The sequence below is a fragment of the Furipterus horrens genome, unplaced genomic scaffold (assembly GCF_987537825.1).
Source record: "Furipterus horrens unplaced genomic scaffold, mFurHor1.1.pri manual_scaffold_2, whole genome shotgun sequence".
Classification (NCBI taxonomy): domain Eukaryota; kingdom Metazoa; phylum Chordata; class Mammalia; order Chiroptera; family Furipteridae; genus Furipterus; species Furipterus horrens.
Genome location: NW_028327172.1, coordinates 23,889,621 through 23,910,610, shown reverse-complemented (window position 1 = coordinate 23,910,610; position 20,990 = coordinate 23,889,621). Strand labels below are relative to the sequence as shown.

The window sequence follows — 20,990 nt, the reverse complement described above, 5'->3', positions numbered from 1 at the left end:
ATCTCCCCGTCCTACAACGTGGCAGCCATTGCTAATCAATAACAGTGTCTTTTCCACCGAAACAGGATGCACCACGAAGACCCTTAACAGAATGCTCCAGGGCCAAAACTCCCTCAGAACATGGATAAAAGTTAAGATCGCTCACAAATAGAAGAAAAAAAAATGCAAAGAAGAAAAACATTATGTGTTCATTTCCCAGACACTCTTTTGGTGTATCCAAGTCTTGTTATTATTTCTATAGCTCCTCATGTTCCTAAAGGGCCCTTGGATAAATATTTGCTGAGTTTATTTTATTTTTTTCCTACTACTTTGGCCAAATGATTCAGCATTTCCCTAACATGAATATTAAACTCATCAGAGCCCATAAAGTACTAGAACTAAAACAGTTAATTAGCAAGTCACTGAGACTTAGCAAGAAGTAGACGGCATGGCTTAGGAAGCTGCCCATTTTTCTTGTAATAAAGAAAATAAAGACAGTAATTCTAAGAACGTTTATTAACCCCCCAGTACCGATAACTGCCATCAGATGTGGATCTGTTAGTCTCGTGTTAACATAAGCTGCTGCATCGTGGTTGTCAGTGGCTTAGTGATGCCCGTGACCCTGCAGAGAAGTGCTAACGCTGGAGTTCTGAGAACCAAGCCCTGTGCCCAGCAAATGCTTTTAAAAGAATTTCACTCTCAATGGTTGCTTGCCCAGAAAAAAACTCATTTTATTAAAAAAAATTTTTTTTAAGAAAGGAAAGAAGGAGGCATTCAAGCGAGTGAGCATTTTCTTAACTCATTTTAAGATAATCTCTTGCATTCACCAACAATTTCTCCAATCGGCAGAACCACAGAAAGAGAGAGTGTACGGTTTGGCTGTATGTTCCATTCTATATTGGTGGATAACCTAACATAATGGAATGGTGATAGAACAAACAAAAAACAAAAAAAAGAAAGGCTTTAAAACAGGACATGACGACCAACTTTAAATTGAATTACACAGCCTGCTAATCTTTACGATGGGATAAAATTCCTTTCAACATTATGCATTATACTAAAAGTTGCAGCGCTTCCCCTTCCCCACTCCTTGAGCTGAGAGCCCCCTTCCTCTCATGGACCCCACCAAAAGCACTGTTCCTGCTGACTAGGAAGGCAGGGCACGGCTTGTGTAAGATTTCATTTTTATAGCTATTGTTAGTTGGTGTGCATTTATATTTCACACCAGGTATACAGAGTATTATGAAGGCCGCACATATTTTCCTAATACACATTTCTAAAAAGGGTAGATTCCAATGTACACTTATGGTAAAAGGAGATTTTAAAAACCAGCACAACGGAGGAGCTTGTTAAATTTTAAAAGCGGATGTGCAGAACATCACATGCTGCATATCTGATGAAGCAGACACTTCAGAAACTGAACCACTCAGGTTTAGACTGCAAAGAACCCCACTGGCGTGGGAGCTGTGTGTCCGGGCTGTGACCTTGCTCGTCTGGTCCTGCTCCCCTTCTCCAGGCGATGGAGTAGGGTGCTAACACGAGCGGGGAGAGCTTGTTGTGTGAGGATGGATGGGTTCACACTCCAGCCCCTCTAACCCTGATGAAGAGAAGAGCAAGAGCTGCCTTGACAAGTTTCCTGGTCCTTTTTCTTCTTGTCACAGGAAAGGGTATTCCCAAATTTACCTTACTAAAATCACAGATCCAATATTTCTAGGAGACATGACCTTTCTTAAAATGTAGACTCCTTCCTGATACCTTAGACTGTGAATCCTACTGGGTGCTGCAAAAGACACATCCATCTACACTGCCTGTGACCAAATTCATGTTCCCTTTATCACTGAGCTATATCGATGACATGTTTTTAAACACGTGCAAGGCAGGTAAAGAGACCATATGTAAGAATAAAGACTTAGATCTTATTATCAGAGGATATGGCAAATGATGAGCTGCAGAACAACTACCAGATCTTTCTAGAAATTCTAGACACTCTATTAACTGGCACTCTCCGGTCTCTCTGATACACCCACTGATGGCTGCCCACAGGACACTAATGACAGCACAGTTGTCCCTGGTGATACCTAAGCATGTCTGCTCCCACTCACATCTATCCCCAGACTAGTCTATGCCAGCTGTACTTTTTACCATAATTACCTAATGTCATTCTATATTACTTAAAAATAAATAAATAGGAACATTAACATAGTGCATAAATTTGCTGTTGCTTAGGGAGTAAACAATACTAATTTAAAGAGGGGGAAGAATCATAAAAATATAGAAATATTCTGCACTCAGATTGCACCACAAGCATCTTTATGTTCTGACATGCCAATACATAAACTAAAATGGAAGCGTGATAAATACGGTAAATTTTAGATAAGGATGATAAATCACATGTGTGATTTACCCAAGAAAGACAGTGCTGATCTCTAATCACTGTGAACAAAGAAAAGGTTTCACCATGACTTCAGAAGACTGACCAAAATATGCACATCTCTATGCTTCAAGTTAAATAAAAATATTTAGTTACATGTTTATCTCATTATTTAGCTGACTTTTTGATTCATTGTACACTTTCCAGTCCCTGTGACAATGGATAAGGGGGCTTCGGCTGGAGGAGTAGCTACATATGCATGTGCCATAGTTGTGAAGGTGACAGTCATGCCTTTCACCACCTCTGACCCTGAGACCTTATCAAGAACAGCAATGAAAAAGAATCCAGAAGCGAAAGCTATATCTGTGCTACAAAGGACGTACGCATATTTTGGGTTTCTACCTATTTTCATAGGAGTATGCTAAATTTCATTTCTCCACTTTCACAGAACTAAATATACAATTTTAAAGATTTATTTGTCAACTCATATGTAAATCATTTTTAGGCCTTGTGGTTACATTGTTTTCTGAATTCAGGCTTTCTATATAAAAAAGGATTCCTGAAATGGAGAATATGAACATACCAATTTGGTTTCCTAAATCCCCAAGAAACTCATAAATTGCAGCTAACTCAACTAGCATTCCTACTAGTCGCACCAGTCTTACCATGAGCTCTACCACCATCATCTCCACAATTTAAATGACTATTAACACGCCCTTGCGTGATTGTCAACTCCAAATGAAGGCGATAAATGCATCAGGCTTTGACACACCCTAAGTACGGACTCACCAACAGCTGTGTAATATGAAATAACTTAGAATCCGTGAGTCAAGAACTACACTACCTTGTCCTCCACAGTTTACAGAGAAATCAAAGCTCAGAGGCTGTATATTTTACGCTCAGGTAACTGTCCTAAGAGGCGAGTTCCGTCTCCTCAAAATGAAAAGGAAGTTCATCTCCCAACCTTATTTTCCAACAACGGAGAGAAATACACACTAGAGGACAAATGAGACTCACGTAAGTGACAGGGCGAAGGGAAACACTGCAGTTAAACTGCACAACTGGAAATTAGATGGAAAAAATGGTTTGCTTCTTTCTTGCTCCTGAAATGGCAACAGAATTTAAGATCCGCTGGGGGGAAAGTTTATCTCAGTTTCATCATGCGCACGAAACTTGCTGCAGTAACATCTAAATCTAGTAGATCAATAATGCATGTTATAGTTAGCTGCTTAATTATTCATTTTGGATATACCACGTAGGGTTTGAAAACAAATTCCAGATGTGCAAAGAGCTAGAAAATACAGGCAGTGTAATCCAACGTAAGTGATTTTTCCCCAACGTAATTTTTTTCTGGAACATCATAAAAATCTCCAATTTTCAAAATTAGAGACATTTTGATTAAGACTTTTTTCTGTGGACTGTTACAAATGCTAAAATCAAATGCCCTAAATAATCCATTGCGAACTACTGTACATAAAATCAGTATGTATCACAATATCAAAAGGTCAGAAGGTGACAAACAGGAGTAAATGCTAGCATAAGAACGGTAACCTAGAATATGCAATAAAAAGTAAAAAAGAAAAAAAAGAAAAAAAGGATGTTCATTTGGGGACAAATCAAAATAGAAGACTGATTAAAGGCTGCTGTATAGGTTGTAAAGGTTGCTGCTACCCAAGAGGGTAAGCTGTATGCCATTCCATTAGACAAGCATGTATGCCAGGCCCAGGGGGCACCTCTTCACATTCCGTACAGAAGTGCCTTATGGGCAGGCAGCAGTCCTGGTCAGGAACAACATATTGGAAAAACTAAAAATTTTAGAAGTGAAAATGCAAAACGACTCTACTTTCCTTCCCCAAGAAAGATAAAGAAAGTGAGCATAAACAAAACTAAGTATAGGGATCTAACTGCGAGTTTTGAAATGAACCCCTGTTTAGGCTAAATTATGAATGCCTATAACCAACTATCTGTGTAAAAGCCAGAAGCCCATCAGCCCACAGCTCTGGAACATGCCTTCAAGTTTCCACAAGGACTAACTCAGCCAGGCCAGAAACATGCCAAGAACTGGAGCGTGCGAGTTTACACTACCACCGACCAGGTTACCTGTTCTTTTCATCTCACTGCTTAGCACTTTCTAGCAGCCTTCCATCAGACAAACCTAGTTTATTTGGCAGTCATTGATGATTTCACTAATTTTTGAAGTAAGTTAAGAGAGGAGGCAGTACCTCTTAGAACAGCAACAAAAAAATGAGTTAGACAACTCTTTAAGGTAAATATATCTTCTGGTCCCTGCTACGACAATATAAAAATTAGAAACACAAGAAATGTGACATCACTCAATTCCCCATTGCCACCAGTCTGTAGGATCCTGGGGTCCCACCCTTCTTGTACACCATGGAAGAAGTCGGGATTCAGGGCACAGATACTACCTCCTAAGCTCTGTGACCCAGGGTACAGTAGGAACGGCATCTGTAGCTTCAGTTCAAGGATAACGTCTTTGTACGTTTGCTCGAGGACTGAATTAGGTAACAAATATTTGCAAAAGACCCACAGCATCCTGTCACTTAATATATACATATGCTAACTTTATAAGATCAATTTTCCATTATAACTTATCAGTCCTTTAGGGTAAGAAAATAAGAAACAGTATTTTGTTTTAGTTTGATTTGGTTTGATTTTTAAGATGGATTGCAGTGCATGGTGGATCCTGAATAGAAAAACAATTGCTATAAAGGGCATTATTAGGACAATGGGAAAAATATTAAAAAAAGTGTGTGGATTGAATAACAGAATTGTATCCATTTATATTTGATTTAAAAAACTGTAGTGGGTTAATGTAAATGAATATCCATGTTCTTAGAAAGATACATTGAAATACTGAGGGTAAAGAGGCATGTCTATAGCTTACTCTCAAAAGCTTCAGAAAAAAATATACATAGGCCGAGAGAGAGAGAGAGAGAGAGAGAGAGAGAGAGAGAGAGAGAGAGAGAAAGAGAGAGAGGGAGGGAGAGAGAGGGAGGGAGGGAGAGAGAGGGAGGGGGGGAGGGAGAGGGGGGGAGGGAGAGGGAGAGGAAAAGGGAGAGGGAGAGGGAGAGGAGGAAAAGGCAAATGTAGCAAAACGTTAACAGTTGGGGAATCTGGGTGGAGGGTATATGAGAGAGTTCCTTGTATTAGTCTTGCAACTTTTCTTAAACTTGAAATTAGATTCAAAATAAGTATAAAAATGTTCATTGAAAAATGATTTAACAACTGGGACTGCCTACCGGTGTGGGGTGTGCTGTCTACACATGAATGACCCTCTGGTACTTCACCTTGGGCTGCACACTCTACCTGCCCCTCCCTCGGCTTGGCCTGCTGGGCGTGCAAGGGCTGCACTGAATTGTGTAGTCGGTGCTATAATTATGTCCTCCTCTTTCATTTTCCTTGCACTACTCCAAGGGAGCACGTGTAGGGGGAGCTAATGATTTGCTGCCTATCTCTGATGAGTACTATATTATTTGCATCATAATATTTTCATTTCTTCCCCCTGCACATAATGTCACGTTGACAGCCAGGTCAGTTAAGTTACTATAAGGGATTTTTAATGAAAACAATTATAAATTAAAAATAATTGTGTTTAAAGCATTGAACAGTCACTAGGGTCAAGTGATTACAGCAGTTACAAGACCCATGGGACATGTTCACACCAAAACAAAGTGAATAAATTACCTCAGCTGGCGCATGTAATCACTAAGTGACCACAGGGGTCAGGCAGAGTGGAACCCTGAAGACTTTCACGCAAAACCAATAATGAAAATTTATCCGGCAAAAGGTGGGGGGAAAGGAGGAACATCAAGAATTAGCGAGTCGAGCCAATGACTGGAAGCAGAATGGACTCTCTATGCAGCTGGGAGAGCCAGGAAAATGACATCAAAAACCCAGGGGACAGCCAGAAAAAAAGTGCCAGGAAACAACACATAAGCAGGCTGGGAGGATGTGGGAGGGCTGAAACAGCAGTGATCGCTACAGCATCGGCAAGTTAAACATCAAACCAAGGGTTACTTTGGTATAAGAATGACTGTCCTTTATCTAGAAACTGGCGGCGGGGTCTGGACATGCATTTGGAGGTCTATGATATAAGACAGGGAAGGACATGATGTTAATGACACCGATCGCCTCTAACATTTACATGACACTTGACATCTGCTGTGGATGTCCCTCAAACTTCGCCCTCGCAGTTCTGTGACTATTGCTCCTTGTTGTCGAGAAGAAGTGGAGGAAGGAAGGTCAGGGAAGCAACACAGTCGGTTGATGGAAGTACAACTAGGAAGTGAAGAACACCAAACATTGATTGAAGAGTCCCTGTCTGCTAAAGACTCCACTGGGAGGGTCACGTCAGGGGACTCAGAATTGAAAGAGGAGGCTAGAAGCTCTAAAACTGTATGCTAATGGTTGGAACTTAGTACAAACACGAGAAAGGGGATTAAGGAGGTGGGGCCAGTTTCCTCACAGAGGTAACCTTTGAATTAGGCCTTAAAGAATGAAGAAGAGCCCTGACTGGTGTGGCTGGGCTGCTTGGGTTGCAGATCCGTCCAGGATTCGGGGGTGGAGTGGGGTTTGCGCAAGGCAACCAGTCACTGTTTCTCTCTCACATCGATTTTTCTCTCTCTTTCTCCCTCCCTTCCTCTAAATAAATAAATAAATAAAATCCTAAAAAAAAAAAAATGAACATGAGTTCACAAAACAAAGGGAACAAGACTGGCAGGCAGCTGGTGGGACTAGGAGGATGCTAATATTGATTCAGTTACTTAGCAAATACACATTGAGTGTGCTTTCAGCACTGTGCTAGCGACCTCATCAGCAACAGGGAGACCCACCCCCTGTTCTCATGGAGCTTGCTTCCGTTCATCTATCCATCACTCGAAGTACGTTTTGAGCATGAGTCAGGCACTGTGTAGACATAGAGCACAGAGTGCTAAGCAGCACAAGTCCAGACCCTGATGGAGCTTGACTGACCCGCCACTTTCTCAGTGGAGGCAGACTGATGATAAGAAGACAAAGAAGCAGAAAACATAAGATCTCAGCAAGGAGGTGGCATTTGAGCACAGATCAACTGAAGAAATGGATATGTTTAAAGGTTCAAGGTGGGAACAACCTTGGACCATAACGTTGCTCTGGTTGGGGGAAAAGGAGCAAGGGAGAGAATAATAAAACACAAGCCCCAGGAGTGAAGCACTGGGCAGAGAGAAGTTCGATGGGGAGCAAAGCCGGATGGTTTAGACCAGCTCATGAGGAATCTTGACTGCCACAGTAGCCTGTCTTCCATCAGCAAATAGTTCCTAAATGGTGTCCCATAAAATCTCAGTCTGATGGGCTGTGCCTCCATTTTTGCATCTATAAAAATAATAGTAACCAACCTGAAGGCTGTGAGGATTAAATGAATGCTAAGTGCAGTGATACCACTCTCTTGTTCCTTTATACATTCTCAGGGCTTTCCACACAGCAGGACCTGGCTCTGAGAACGTATTGAGATCATAAGCAAATGACCTTTTGAGGATGAAGTCGCTTCATGCTCTGGTATGCAAGGATGCTGCTCCAGGATGTAGGATGACGTATTTCAGGGGGATTCCATTTTTCCCTCTTGGACCAGCAGGTTTAGAAAACTTGGGATTTTTTTGTTTCCAAAGAGCTCCTTTTCTTTTAGGTGTTTATTTTTAATAGTGACAAAACTGTCACACACTAAAATTCAAAAAGATTCACCAGGAAAGTGTGTACCTGGCTTCGTCTGGTGAGCTGATGAAGCAATGGTCCTATGCATCTTGCCCATGCCTATTTCTCTTCAGGAGATGGGGATATTTCAGCACAGGAGAAAGCAGGATGCTGGAGAATTGAGTTTTGGAAGAGTAGACATGGTGTTCAGTGACTTTAGCTCTTGTCACAGTATGACCCCCGTATGTCCTTCCACCTTTCTGGATCCCAATTTATCCATCGGCAAGACAGAGATAATACTGTCTGCCCATATCAACTTCCCTGCACCATTATAAGCATTAATGATCTAATCCACTCAAAAGTACTTTCAGTCCTTTGGAGGAAAGATGTCATATAAATTAGAGGTATTGTAATTAATGTAATTTAACAAAATGGCTGGCTATAACAAAGAGGATTAGGTTTACATGGATCACAAATGACCTAGTCATCATCTCCTCAGGTCTCGAACGATCCTTTCTGATGAAACAAAATCCAGTCTTACTTGCTTGAGCACATTCAACTACTCTGTATTTAGGTTCTTTTTTATTTTCAAGTACTTCAGTTAATTCTGTATCAAGACTGAACTATACTTCAAAAAAATTTTTTTTTCCTTACTGGAAAAAAGTACTTACATATGAATTACACCATGAAGTAATTCACATTGAGATGAAAGATCCTTGAATGTAAAGAAAGACAAGTAGATAATAAGCATGGATCTATTCTTTAGATTAAGCACATATTCATATTATGATAGACAAAAAATCAGGACATTTGTATCCCCATGATAGGGTATATAGACAACTCATAGTTACTTTCTGAAATTCTAGAATCTCATACTAATGAAAAAACAAACAAACACCCTAAGTAATTGCTTGAACTAGAAAGAAAAGGTTTTAGATAAATAATAACTCAAGAATGGTAATTGGGAAAATCAAATTATAACTCAAAAACTGAAAAGTATAGCATGTCAGATATTGTTTTTGTGTGCAGCTAAAAATTAAGAAACTCCCTTGATGTTTAACTCCAGACAATGAGAACCAGGGAACTTTAGGCTGTAAGGAATTTGGGCACATTCTCCTCTGCAAGTCACAGGAAGCCATCTTCTTGCCCTTCTCAAAGCCTCATACCTCTGCCTCTTATTAGATATAACTATTAAGTAGTCATAGAGATCTATTGCTATACACATTCCAGCAAGGCTCCCCTGCTCACATCATTGTGAAACTTTTTTCTGGGAGCTGTTCAGCACCTTACAAGAGGGCAGTTGTCATCATGTCACATGATGTTTTTTATTCAAGATAACGCATCTCCTCTTGCCCACTTCCCAAGTTCCAGTACCTAATAATGTGGTAAGACTGCAAAAATCAGCAGCCGTAAACGTGCAGACCATGCCTGGAAAGCATCATGTGCCGGAGTTTAACAAATAAGCTGCCATCTGACTGAAGCCTGGCATGCTCGAGTTTGTAAGACAGGAGCTAGTGTGTAGAGATGATTTCCAGGGGAGGGCCGGCAACACTGGAGGGAGGGGGAGAAGGTCAGGTCAAAGATCGGGCAGAAGGAAGATGACAGGAGACTGAAACAGGGACAGGGAAAGTGGAGGCCTGGCCCCTCAGGTGTGGTTCAGAAGTTAGAACCTGAAAACAGGTCTGTGTGTGTCGGATTTGGGAAGCTTGGAAAGGAGATGACGCCACGTGTCTAGGAGTCAGGCAGGGCCACGTGGCTCACCCTTTTCTCTGCTCCACAGGCAGACTGGGCCACAGGCCATCGGGTCACTGGGACACAAAAGACTGCAAGGCCACTTTCCCCTAAAGTTCTGCCCTCCCAGGGAGTTAGAGAAACTCACTGACAGGACAGGAAGGAGGGGTCACTGCACTGGCATGCTTGGGTAATGTCACTTAGCATCAGGTAATATTTACTGACCATCCACCACCTGTAAACACTGGATACCCCAAGTGTTAATAGTTATCTGTGATGTGGAGGGTGGATGGTGATCTTAATTTATTTTCTGTACAATTATCGACATTTTTCACACAGAATATGTAAGCTTTCACAATTAGAAAAAGTTTATTGTCGTTTTTCAAAAGTTCTTACAGAGTGAAGATTTTCTGACACTGAGAATATTCAAAACGGCATGACACAACTCTTAAATACTGCTGGGACTATTAGGGGAATCTTCATAGAGGGAAATCTGACAATACATAATAAAATGATGTGTTAAGAAGTATGTGTCATTTGGTGTAACAATTATAATTCTAGGACGATATCTTACACTTGTAATTAAAGGTGTTTGCAAAGAGAGATCAAGAAGGATGTTCATTACACCAGTGCAGATAATAATAAAAAAATGCAAACACCTTAGGTCTCCAGTAATATGAACAGCTAAATAAATTAGAGCACACCCATACAACAGAATGCTACGCTGACACAGAGCATGATGTGTTAAAGTTTTTAAAGTTACAGGATAATATGCATAGCTCTATTAATTTTTAAAAAATAGTAGCTGACAGAGGGAAGGGGTAAGAGACTGGATGAAAGAGGTGAAAGGATTAAAAGTTAAAATGGACAGCTATAAAATAGTTGCAGGGATGTAAAGTACAGCTTAGGGAATATAGTCAATAATATCTAATAACTGTGTACAGTGTTGGGTGGGTACTGGGAATATTGGGGGAAACACTTTTTAAAGTGAATGATTGTCTAACCACTATGCTGTACACCTGAAACTAATACAAAATAATACTGAAAGCAAACTGTAATTGAAAACTAAATTTAAAGTTTGTTCTTTTTTTAAATAAAGTCATTTGGAAAAAAGTACTAAAATATTTTTAAAATAAAAAATAAATTAAAAAATAGTAATGGAAAAAGCCCTTAAAACACAAAGATTGCTGCCATTAAGGATATCCAAAATAGAAAGAGAAAATAGAAAAATTTCTCAAATGCATATTTTCTACTTTGCACATGTCAAATACTGAATTTTTTATAGTGTATACATATCTTATTTATATTGAAAATAGTCTTTGGGGGAAAAAGTCTTTTAGCCGTATTTATTGATTTAGAAAGTTGTTCCTGACATATTGTTAAGATAAAGAACAGATTCTAAAATGGTATTACTGTAAGATCCCTCTGGGTAAAACGTGTGGTGTGCATATACATACTCATCGATAGAAAACATTCTATAAAAAGCCACACTAAAAGTTAACAATGGTTATCTCTGGCCATCGGTAATTTTATTTTCTTCTTTCACTTACCTATATTTGCTAAGTTATCATGAATGAACATGTATTCCATGTATTGTAAAAGTAAAATAAATAGCTCAGGCTGTGAAAGATTTTCCTAAAGACTAGCTCCAAAACTTTGGGTCAATTAATCACTGGAAAGGATCACAGCCTCCCGATATTATTGTGAAAGAGACAAAACTGATTTGTACGTCTAGGATCTGGGACGTTTGTTACAGTCACACTCCATTTTAACCATGTCTAATACAATGCTCCTACAAATATGAATAATCCCTTTCTTGAGATTTTCCTTGGAAGCGTTTTCTTTCTTTCTTTAGGCCTGAAGAAACTAAAGCTCAGAGCTATTAAATGACAACCGAGACCAAAGAAAAACCATAATTAAAAGTTCATGGCACTGTGTTAAAAGGGATTTTGACTGACTGGATTGCTATATATAAATTTTTGGCTGGAAGAACGGGCCACCCAAGAACACTGTCTTTCTAATTATAATATTGGAAACAAAACAAAAACAGCAAATCCTTTTTAAGTAACCCTACATAGTATATAGAAATTACTAACAACCACCAACTGGCTATTATAAATACTTCCAGAAGAAAAGGAAAAGGAAGCCAAGTAAAGGGAAAGGTAGAGAAAGGAAAGGAAGAGGATAAGATGTTTTACATACAGTAAGTGTTGCATAATTTTAATGCTTGAGCCAAAAGGTGAGGTAGAAAAACATTCTACCTATACATTGATTCATTCATACACTCAGAGATTCAACAACTATTTGTGTGCACCACCCTGTTCCAGGCCCTTTACTCAGAACCGGGGGTACAGAGATCTCCTTTTAGGCACATGCTGTTGTCTAGTCGGAGACAGACAACAAAACAGTCACATAACAACCATGAGGAAGGCCGGCTACACCCATGTGGGACTAACATGTTAAGGGAAGCAATCAGCTCTGAAAGAACATCAGGCATGAAGGATGACTGAGCTCTCCTGGAGAGGTAGTCATTCCAGGAAGAGGGGACAGGGTCTGCCAAGGGCAACAGTGTGAAAGGGTGTGTGCATTTGGGGAATGGGGAGGATTTAGGGGCAAATGGAAGTTGAAAATAAGAAGGCAGATATGCAATCAAATGATAACATTTCCTGAGCCTCATCTGTGCAGCATTCATGGGCTTATGGACAAGACTGAAGAAGCCTACCTAAAATATTCTGGGGCGAACAGCAGGGATGAAGACGAGTGAACAGGAAAGAACATAAAAGAGGCTCAGGAAGACCATAGAGGCAAAGTGAAGGAAGACCACATGTAGCTTCAGGCACATCAGGGATGTCAGAGAGCACTGATGCTCAGAATTTACTAAAAAGCAGTAAAAGTAATCACACTTTAACTGGCATGTAATCGACAATTGACAAGCTTATTTTTTAAGCCCCATCTATAACTGTGATATATTTTTGCCAAGATTAAAAAGAAAATACTTACGATGGTGGATCCCAGGCCCCAGACTGGGAATAGAGACAGATCAGAGAACGCAGTTGGGAAATGGAGTCTGATGTACCCAAGTTCCAATCCGGAGGTCACCTCCGAGTGGAATAACCTGGGGTAAGTTAACTTCACCAAGGTTCAGTTTCCTTTTAATTAAAACTTAGAAGCTAACACCTACTTAACAAGTTATTGCTGGGACTGCATGAAGTGATACATGTACTTGAGAGATGGGGGCGGGGTACAGTGTTTAGACCCTACCAGTGATACGTGTACTTGAGAGATGGGGGCGGAGTACAGTGTTTAGACCCTACCACCCACAAGCAAAGAGTGTGGGTTCAACACCCCCTGCCCATCCAAGTTGGACTGGAGTCCAACATGTGTGTTCATTACCTGAGTGGCCCTGGACAATTCATTTAATGTCCCCTGCCTCATTTTCTCCTTCTACTGAATTTGGACGTGGGGCCTCCAGGCCTCTTACTGTCTTAACATTTTGCCCAGTTCATTTCATTGTTAAGGAGGCCTCTTTTCAGCCTCTATCCTTATACCTTTTTGTGCTCCCCCTTACACAGCTAAACCTCTCTTTAAATCCACGGTGCCAGAACCTTCTGGTTTCCGCCTTTTGGATTCCATGACACTGGCTCTGTTGTCTCCCTCCACAGTATTTGTTAAAAGTTGTCTACAGGTCAAGGGCTGTGTTAAGAATGATACAAGCTTTATCACGAAGTATACCCTTACAACAACCCATGGGGTATATTATTATTATTGTTATGATGATGATGATGATGCCCATTTTACAGATGATGAAATCAAGGCTCAGAATAGTAAGCAATTTATCACAGGTACGGAATTTAAAGCTGGCTCTTCCCAGCTGCTCCTAACGAGTATATGCTATACTACTGTTCCATCCTCTGACTGAATCTAGTTTGAGTTCTGTCTTCTTATGGCCCTGCGCTGTGCTAGCTTAGCTCATAAATTACTTTGTATTAATAACTTTATGTGCTACACCTGCCAGGTGCCATGTGTCCATATTAACCAGCACCCATCATCTCTGAGCCAACAGGGAACTTGCAATGGGATTCTCTGGCCCTGCAGCTGGTAAGTGAGGGTGAGATTCAGGACAGGCAGGACTTTAATACAGCTTTCAAATAACAACACATGGTCAAACAGCTACTCAACTTCCATTTGGCGCTGGTGGAAGTCACCACATTTTAGTTCAAGCCTAAAATCTATGAGCTTCCCAGCTGCCATAAGCCCAGTCACATCATCACAGATTGGTTAAGGAAAAGGGCTCGTGCTTTGGGGTAAGGCAACCCCAGGTTTACTAAGTTGAGTGCACTGTGGTGGATTTTTTAGCCCCTCTTAGCTTCCTATCTGCTAAAGAATCTTGGGTAAGGTAACCGAACTGAGCTTCAGGTTCCTCCTCTATAAAACTGAGATAACATTAGCAACCTCAGAGGGATGTTGCAGGGGTAGAGGAGTGCCTGGCCTGTAGTAGAAACATTAGCCTGTTAGGAGAGTAAAGGAGCTGAGAGAATGGTCAGGTTGTTTCCAATAATCAGGGTAGTCTAGATGGAGTAGAAAGATGGAAATCAGTGAGAGGTTCCTTGGACTCTACGGACCTGCCGAATCTGAGGAGGCGTGCTGGTTGAGAGGTGGATGCGCTATTATGGCATAAGCCCTGGGCTGATCTGATCCTTGATTCCACACTGCTAGCCCGCCTGGCAGCAGTTGCTGGAAGTATATACTTGTTTTAGGTGAGAGGTTCCCATTGAGCCAATGTGTGGAGTGTAATCACACACCATCTTTCACCTCCCAGCACCATGAGGTTGCCAGGGTAATTGAACTATTCTGGGCCTTCCCTATGGGGTCCCAACTCCTTTATTCACTTCCCAGTGGGCTCCCTTCCTTTGGCCTTACATTCTGCACCCCCATTGGAGCCCTCTTTCTCCTGCCCCAAAAGATGAGAAAGGAAATGGGAAGAGAAGGAATTGACCAGGCATCTGGACCTCAGCATTTTTATTTCCTTATCATTTTATTTCCTTAGTTACGGCACATTTCTACTTATGAAGCACTTCCCCTAAAAAAATCTCTGTGTTTACTTCTAACCTACTAAATAATTCTTCTGACCTCTTCTTGTTTTTACTCTTTAAATATCTGTAGATGGTTCATTCACCACATTCCACATTCAGTTATTAATGGCCCACAAAAACTTCCTAGCAGCAATCATTTACTGAGTAATCTGCACAACAATCGAGAAAGATGGGGAGTATTATTCCTTAGTTCTGAACAGGGAAACCAAGGGGAAAAGAGAGGTTAACTCAGTTGCCCAAGGTCAGTGGCTAAACAAGATTATAACCAGGATCTATCTTGTCTTGTATTTCTGTGAACACTTCTTACAGTATTACTCTATTTTTTTTAACAAATCGACATTGTCAGTGCAGCTAGATAATTTCTGTGTCGAGATTCAGTTGTCAAAGGACAGATTAAAACTGTCAAAATTCAACCTCAAATAATTTTGCTTGCTAATAGTTCATAAATAACAATTGCTAAAATGAAGAGATAACAGCACTTGAAAGCAAGTTTTGCGGAAGCAAAAGAGAAGTGAAAAGGTGTGGCAGCTTCTACCACCAGGAGACTCTGAGAAAGTCTCTTAACATCTCTGTATCTCTGAGTCATTTGTAAAAATTAAGTTATGCTGAATGATATTCAAGATATCTTGCTGTTTTAAATGAGATGACTGAATACCTACGAAACCAGCACAAAATATATAAAGTTCCAATATCCAATGCTACCAAGATCATGGTAAGATTGGTATATTCATTCACTATTAATGAAGTACACAGCCACAACCCTCTCAGAAAGCAAGGCACCAAGAGACAACGAGAACCAGACAGAATTTCATATCCTTGACCTAGAAATTTAACTCATAGCATGTTTTTCCCTACAAAATAAGTCAATGGAAGCAAACAGACATATACAAACAAAAATATACATTTCAGTGCTAGCTATCAGAGGAAAATTGTTATTGATTTAAATGTTTATTTTAGAGGAATGTTTTATTAAATAAAAACATAGAACAATACACATGTCATGTTGTTATAAAAAAGGATAAATATAAAAATTAGGCAAAAATCATTTAAAAACTTACAGATACTATTAAATTAAAATAACCAAAAGTACAAGAACAAATATGTACTCTGATGTCAACTATTATATATAAAATGTAGATTGATGTCCAAGATCACAGGAAAACTCAAAATATAGTATATTATTAGTTATGTTTATTGGCTTTTTAATATTTCACTGTTTGTAATGAATATTATTTTTCATTAACATATATATTTGATCAATTATTTAAAATTTCTCAAGTCCTGACTTAAAGTTTACGCCTAAATTTTTGTTGTCTGATATATTATTCATGATTTTTTTTCAGAGTAATTTTTGCTCTCTGTTATATAATTCTTTAGTGTATTTAGAGATTCTAAAATCTCAGAACTTCTTTTCCTCACTTAAGAGGACTCTTAAAAAGATCTGTCATCCAATCTAGCTATGAATAACTTGTTAATATTTGGCAATGATTGCCTTTCAATGTTAGAATCCAGCAATTCCTCACCCAGGAGTTGAGATACTTCCAATAAGCCTGACCTGTGGGTATCTCTTAACAGTAACCACCAAGTTGCCATTACACTTTTCACAGTGTGTAGGGTGGTTTCATAGTCCATGTTTCTGGAGTTTTACAGCAGGACATTTTGTATTTTCAGGGGCCTTAGGACACCCTTCTGGGTCACTTAGGAAAGCTGTTCTCAATCACCACAGCACTAGGACCTTCCTTTCATAGGACTTTTACACGTCCCTTTATTTCTTAGAAATGCTCTCTTATTAGTAGGTCATTTGTACATCTTTGCTTATAATATCTGGGAAAGATTGCAGAGCCAATGAATTAAAAATATGATTCTAGGTCTCATGTGTGCCAATGAATGCCCTCATTAAAGCAGAATGAGTGGATGAGATCGGTTTCAAAGCTTTCCATCCCTCTGCCCCAGAGCTGCTGAGGCCAGGCTCTGAAAGGATGCACAGTAAAATTAAATATCTAAAAATTCATCTTTAATTAACAGAATTGGATTAAAGCTAGACACCACGGCATATCATACGAGAAATGGCTGAGCTGGCTTCCAAGTGCTCTAATTCAATTAGGACGCAGTGAGTGACACCCGGACGGGAAAGGTTAATTGGGGGCGCCAGAACGCAATCATTCCTTACCTAACCAGTCATTAAACTTCTTAACCTCTGAGGGCAGTCCCAGCTCGGTGAAATCGCCTGTGTGGAGAAGGATGTCCCCATAAGGCATCTGGATACCATCTGTTCTGGAGTGTGTGTCTGAGATGCAGACAAACCGCGTGTGGCCCGCTGGTTTTGGAGTGTCATATGGGATGGGGTCGACCCTGAAGTAGACATAACAGATCCCATAACAGTTAAACGTATTAGAACCCTCGTAATTGTCATCGTACATACATATTGATTGTTACCTGTGAACGCACCCAGACAAACGGAGGCAAAGGCGGAAAGGACCCTTGTAACAAGGGGCACTTCAGGGTACAATGGAGACAGCATCACCCACCTACAGCCCCAATGGGAAAATGGGAAAAGTCTCACTTACCTGGCATGAAAATTAAAAAGAATATCTTACATGCAGAGTCAGAAATAACCCGGGAAACTGATACAGTGATTAATGGTGAAGTTTAGGGATATTGAACCCCAACTGGGGAAGCAAAATTATGCTATTTTGTCTCTCATCGTGCGTCAATTGATCCCACTACTCATTAGGAAATGCATAACTAATTTATTCCTTCTTAAACACGCATAAGTCAAGCAATGAACCGATGTACGAAGAACAGGGCACAGGTGTTGCCAGCTGAGATGTGGAGAGATGTACTAGGCAGTGCTAACATTTGGTACCCTTTCCAGAACCATTAAACTCCTGTATCTTCTGGTTTTTGCTAAGAGACTCTCAAATCAAATCGTGGGGAGGAAAGATGATGACAAAATAACAGAGCTTTAAAAAAACACACTGGGTAGTAAAAAACCCTTGTCAGGCTCCATCTTTACCACAGTGAATTATCTGCAGTCCCAGTTACACCGTAGGCTACTTGGAAGGCCCAAATGCCTGGGGCAAAGATTCTATTCAGTACAAACAGTAAGCCTCTTAATGGGTGTCTATAGATACACATATGCATTAATATATGTATAGTTTTAGAGACCTAAGCACTGTGAAATTACACTAGGGCATAAGAATAAAAGGCAAAATGATCAACCCGAAGCAAAGAAAATGAAACAGAACATTCTCATTTAATTGAGTGTAGCAAAGTGTGCTAAATAAACTTGGTACAGAAATGCAAATCTGACTCTTCAAGCATACAGTTTTAATTATTTAAGGGGTTGGTAGCAGAGTTGAGGATGTTTTAACTGTATTAACTCTACCCTGACAGTTTCCTTTAATTTTTCTGTAAGAATGCACACTTATTGTGGATTATGGGTGAAGGGAAGCAGTTATAAATGCAAAGAAAAGGTCACAAGAAATGCAAACATGCAATGCAGAGATTACAGTGTGAAACATTAAATAAGGAACAATATTTCATATCATAGCCCCACTCTTGGCAGTTAACATGCAGCAGAAAACATACAGAAAGCTCAACATAAGCTTCCCTGTACATCTTGCCTCTACAGGCTTGGTTTAAATTTTCTTTTCCTTTTCACACTTTTTAAAAAAGAAACAATCAGTTTCAACAATGCAATTGTCGTGAGGAAAATAAAGACTTCAGTATACAACTTGGTTGGCCTTGCATTTCATTCACAGTTAATCTTTTTAATTTTATTTTATCTTTGAGAAGAAGGAAAGTGAGAAAGAAAAAAAAAGAGCTTGAAGAAGACAGAAAGGAGGAAGGAGAGAGGAAAGGACTGTGAACTGGTTAACACAGTGAATCTAACTGGAAACCCCAAAGGAAAGCTTACCTTCTGCAAAAAACTAATATATTTTCCCTGTAAAGGTTAGAAATTAATAATCTTGTTACCATGGAGAAAATTCACTAACCCACTGAGATCTCATGAGTAACCTGGAAACCCTCTTGATTATATCCAATGTTAATTTTTTTTTAGTATATGAAAAAGTTTGGTATCTTCTTTTCCAGTATTACTGCAACTCTTTTACAACCAGTCTGTGGTTCTGATCTTATCAGTAACTCCTGTCTTCTAAAAGTAGTTTACCCAAAGAATGAACAATTGTATCCTATTGCAACACCCTGTCACCCTCTGGAAGTGACAGGTAATATATTCTATTCCTAGACCTAAAGTTAAGATGCTCACTGGAATGGGACTATACACATTTATACTTTACACACTGGCATTTGAATGAAAATTTAAAATAAGTAACCACTGGACTTTAGACATATGAATAAATTCAATATTACATATATCTTTTTGTCCAGTTTTCATCCTAATAACAACTCCCATTTCTTCATCTCAAAAACTCCACTAAGCTACGGGCACAAGTACTGGATCGAAATTCTTTATGAGCCCATCCTAATTCACTAAAGGGACATCACAGTCATTATTTTGAATTTATTAAACAGAAAGTAGCACAGATATAAACCCTTCACTGTGAATAGGCCCCATTCAATGAATCTACCCAATTTAAAGAAGCAAATCATCACAAGGTACATAATTTGTTTCCCATCTTAGCTCCATATTGGATAATAACTTTCCAAGACTACTGGAAGGCCAGTCAATTTTTGAATGGTTGCATCGTCCTTCCCCATCCAACCACCTCCTCCAGAGAAACATTTAAATGTCCAACAGAATTAACATGAAATAAAGGCCAAGGAATAGGAAAACAAGAGACAGAAGATAGGGAGAAAATGTGTCTTCTCTCAGCTTTGAGCTGAAACAAAATAATGAGTCATAAATACCCAGGAATAATGGCAGAAGGCTCACCCATCACCACCAGCAGCTTGATGTCATCAAAGAGAAATAATTTGTAGGCATTTGAGAGAGATATGGAGAACTGATTTAAGGTGCTGGATTGGGGAATGGCGAGGTATAAAGATGCAAGTACAGAATTTAGATACATCCCCTGACCCAGAAACACTGGTGTCCTTTGTTACCCACAGGACTAAGTACAAGAAGATTAGACATCAGAGCTGTGCTGCAGGATGACATGACAAATATCACCTGGGGGTCATACAAAGAAAGATATTTCCACCCAAAGACATTCAGAGCTGGAAATAGGATGTGTCATAGAGCAGGTAAGTTGCAGTGGATATAATTAAAGTTGAGACAACCCCAGGGAAACTATCATTTCCAAACTGGGCATTTGGTAAACATTTTGAAGAGCCAAGAAAGACAAACATTTCCCCGTAAAAGCGCATGTAAGGAAGAGCTTGACTGCTATTGGAACATCTCTACCTGTTCACACTGTGTGAGACCCTCACGCTACATTTTTCTTCTTACTTAACAACTTCACTGCGTGCTGTTTATGCTGCAGACTTCTCAAATGACCTAACATTTCCCCCCAAGCCATCATGTCAAATATCCTAGCAAGTGAGTCTCTTACCAAAGCGATCTAACCCCTAGAGCCAGATTCAAATATCAGAATGAGATTTGCACGTACATCTGAGTACACCCAGGGGGATACAAGATGACATGGGAAGATGAGAAGAAAACACTGCATCATAAAATCCCAGAGCTGGACCAAACCTTAGGGGGCATTGGGTTCAGTGCTTTGAATAAAGCTGGAATCCTATGCCCCTCCCTACCTGACATACAATTTTCTTCCCAAGGTTTCCAGAGAAGGGGATCCCCCGTGTCCCCTCCCTCCCCCAGGGCAGCCTATTCTGGTTTTTGATCGCTCTCCTTGCTAGAAACTTTTGGACCCAGAGTCTGCACACCTCTGAGAAAGCTGAGCATGGTCCAAAGAGACTTGGCCTGGAGCCTGAAGACTGAGTAACGATTTTGGCTGAGTTATTCACTTTGGATAAGTTATTTCATTCTTTTGGTCTTCATTTCTTTCCCCTCATTTGTAGGACAGGAACAATAATGCCTAATCTGCTAAATTGCTAAATTGTCAAGCACTGGGTCTGGCACATAGCACGTGCTCAGAAAGTAGAGATGCGGAATGACATGAGGGTAAAGCACATTTAGCTACACAGCCAGACTGGCTCTGAACCCC

General features: G+C 40.0%; 1 protein-coding gene across 1 annotated transcript in view; it reads right to left on the bottom strand.

Moving 5' to 3' along the window:
• The window catches only part of MPPED2 (metallophosphoesterase domain containing 2), a 154,172-nt gene that overhangs the window by 95,113 nt on the left and 38,069 nt on the right, over nt 1–20,990 (bottom strand). The window contains exon 2 of the mRNA XM_090267604.1: nt 17,030–17,211. Coding sequence (XP_090123730.1) covers nt 17,030–17,211 — 182 coding nt within the window. The remainder of the gene's footprint in view (nt 1–17,029; nt 17,212–20,990) is intronic.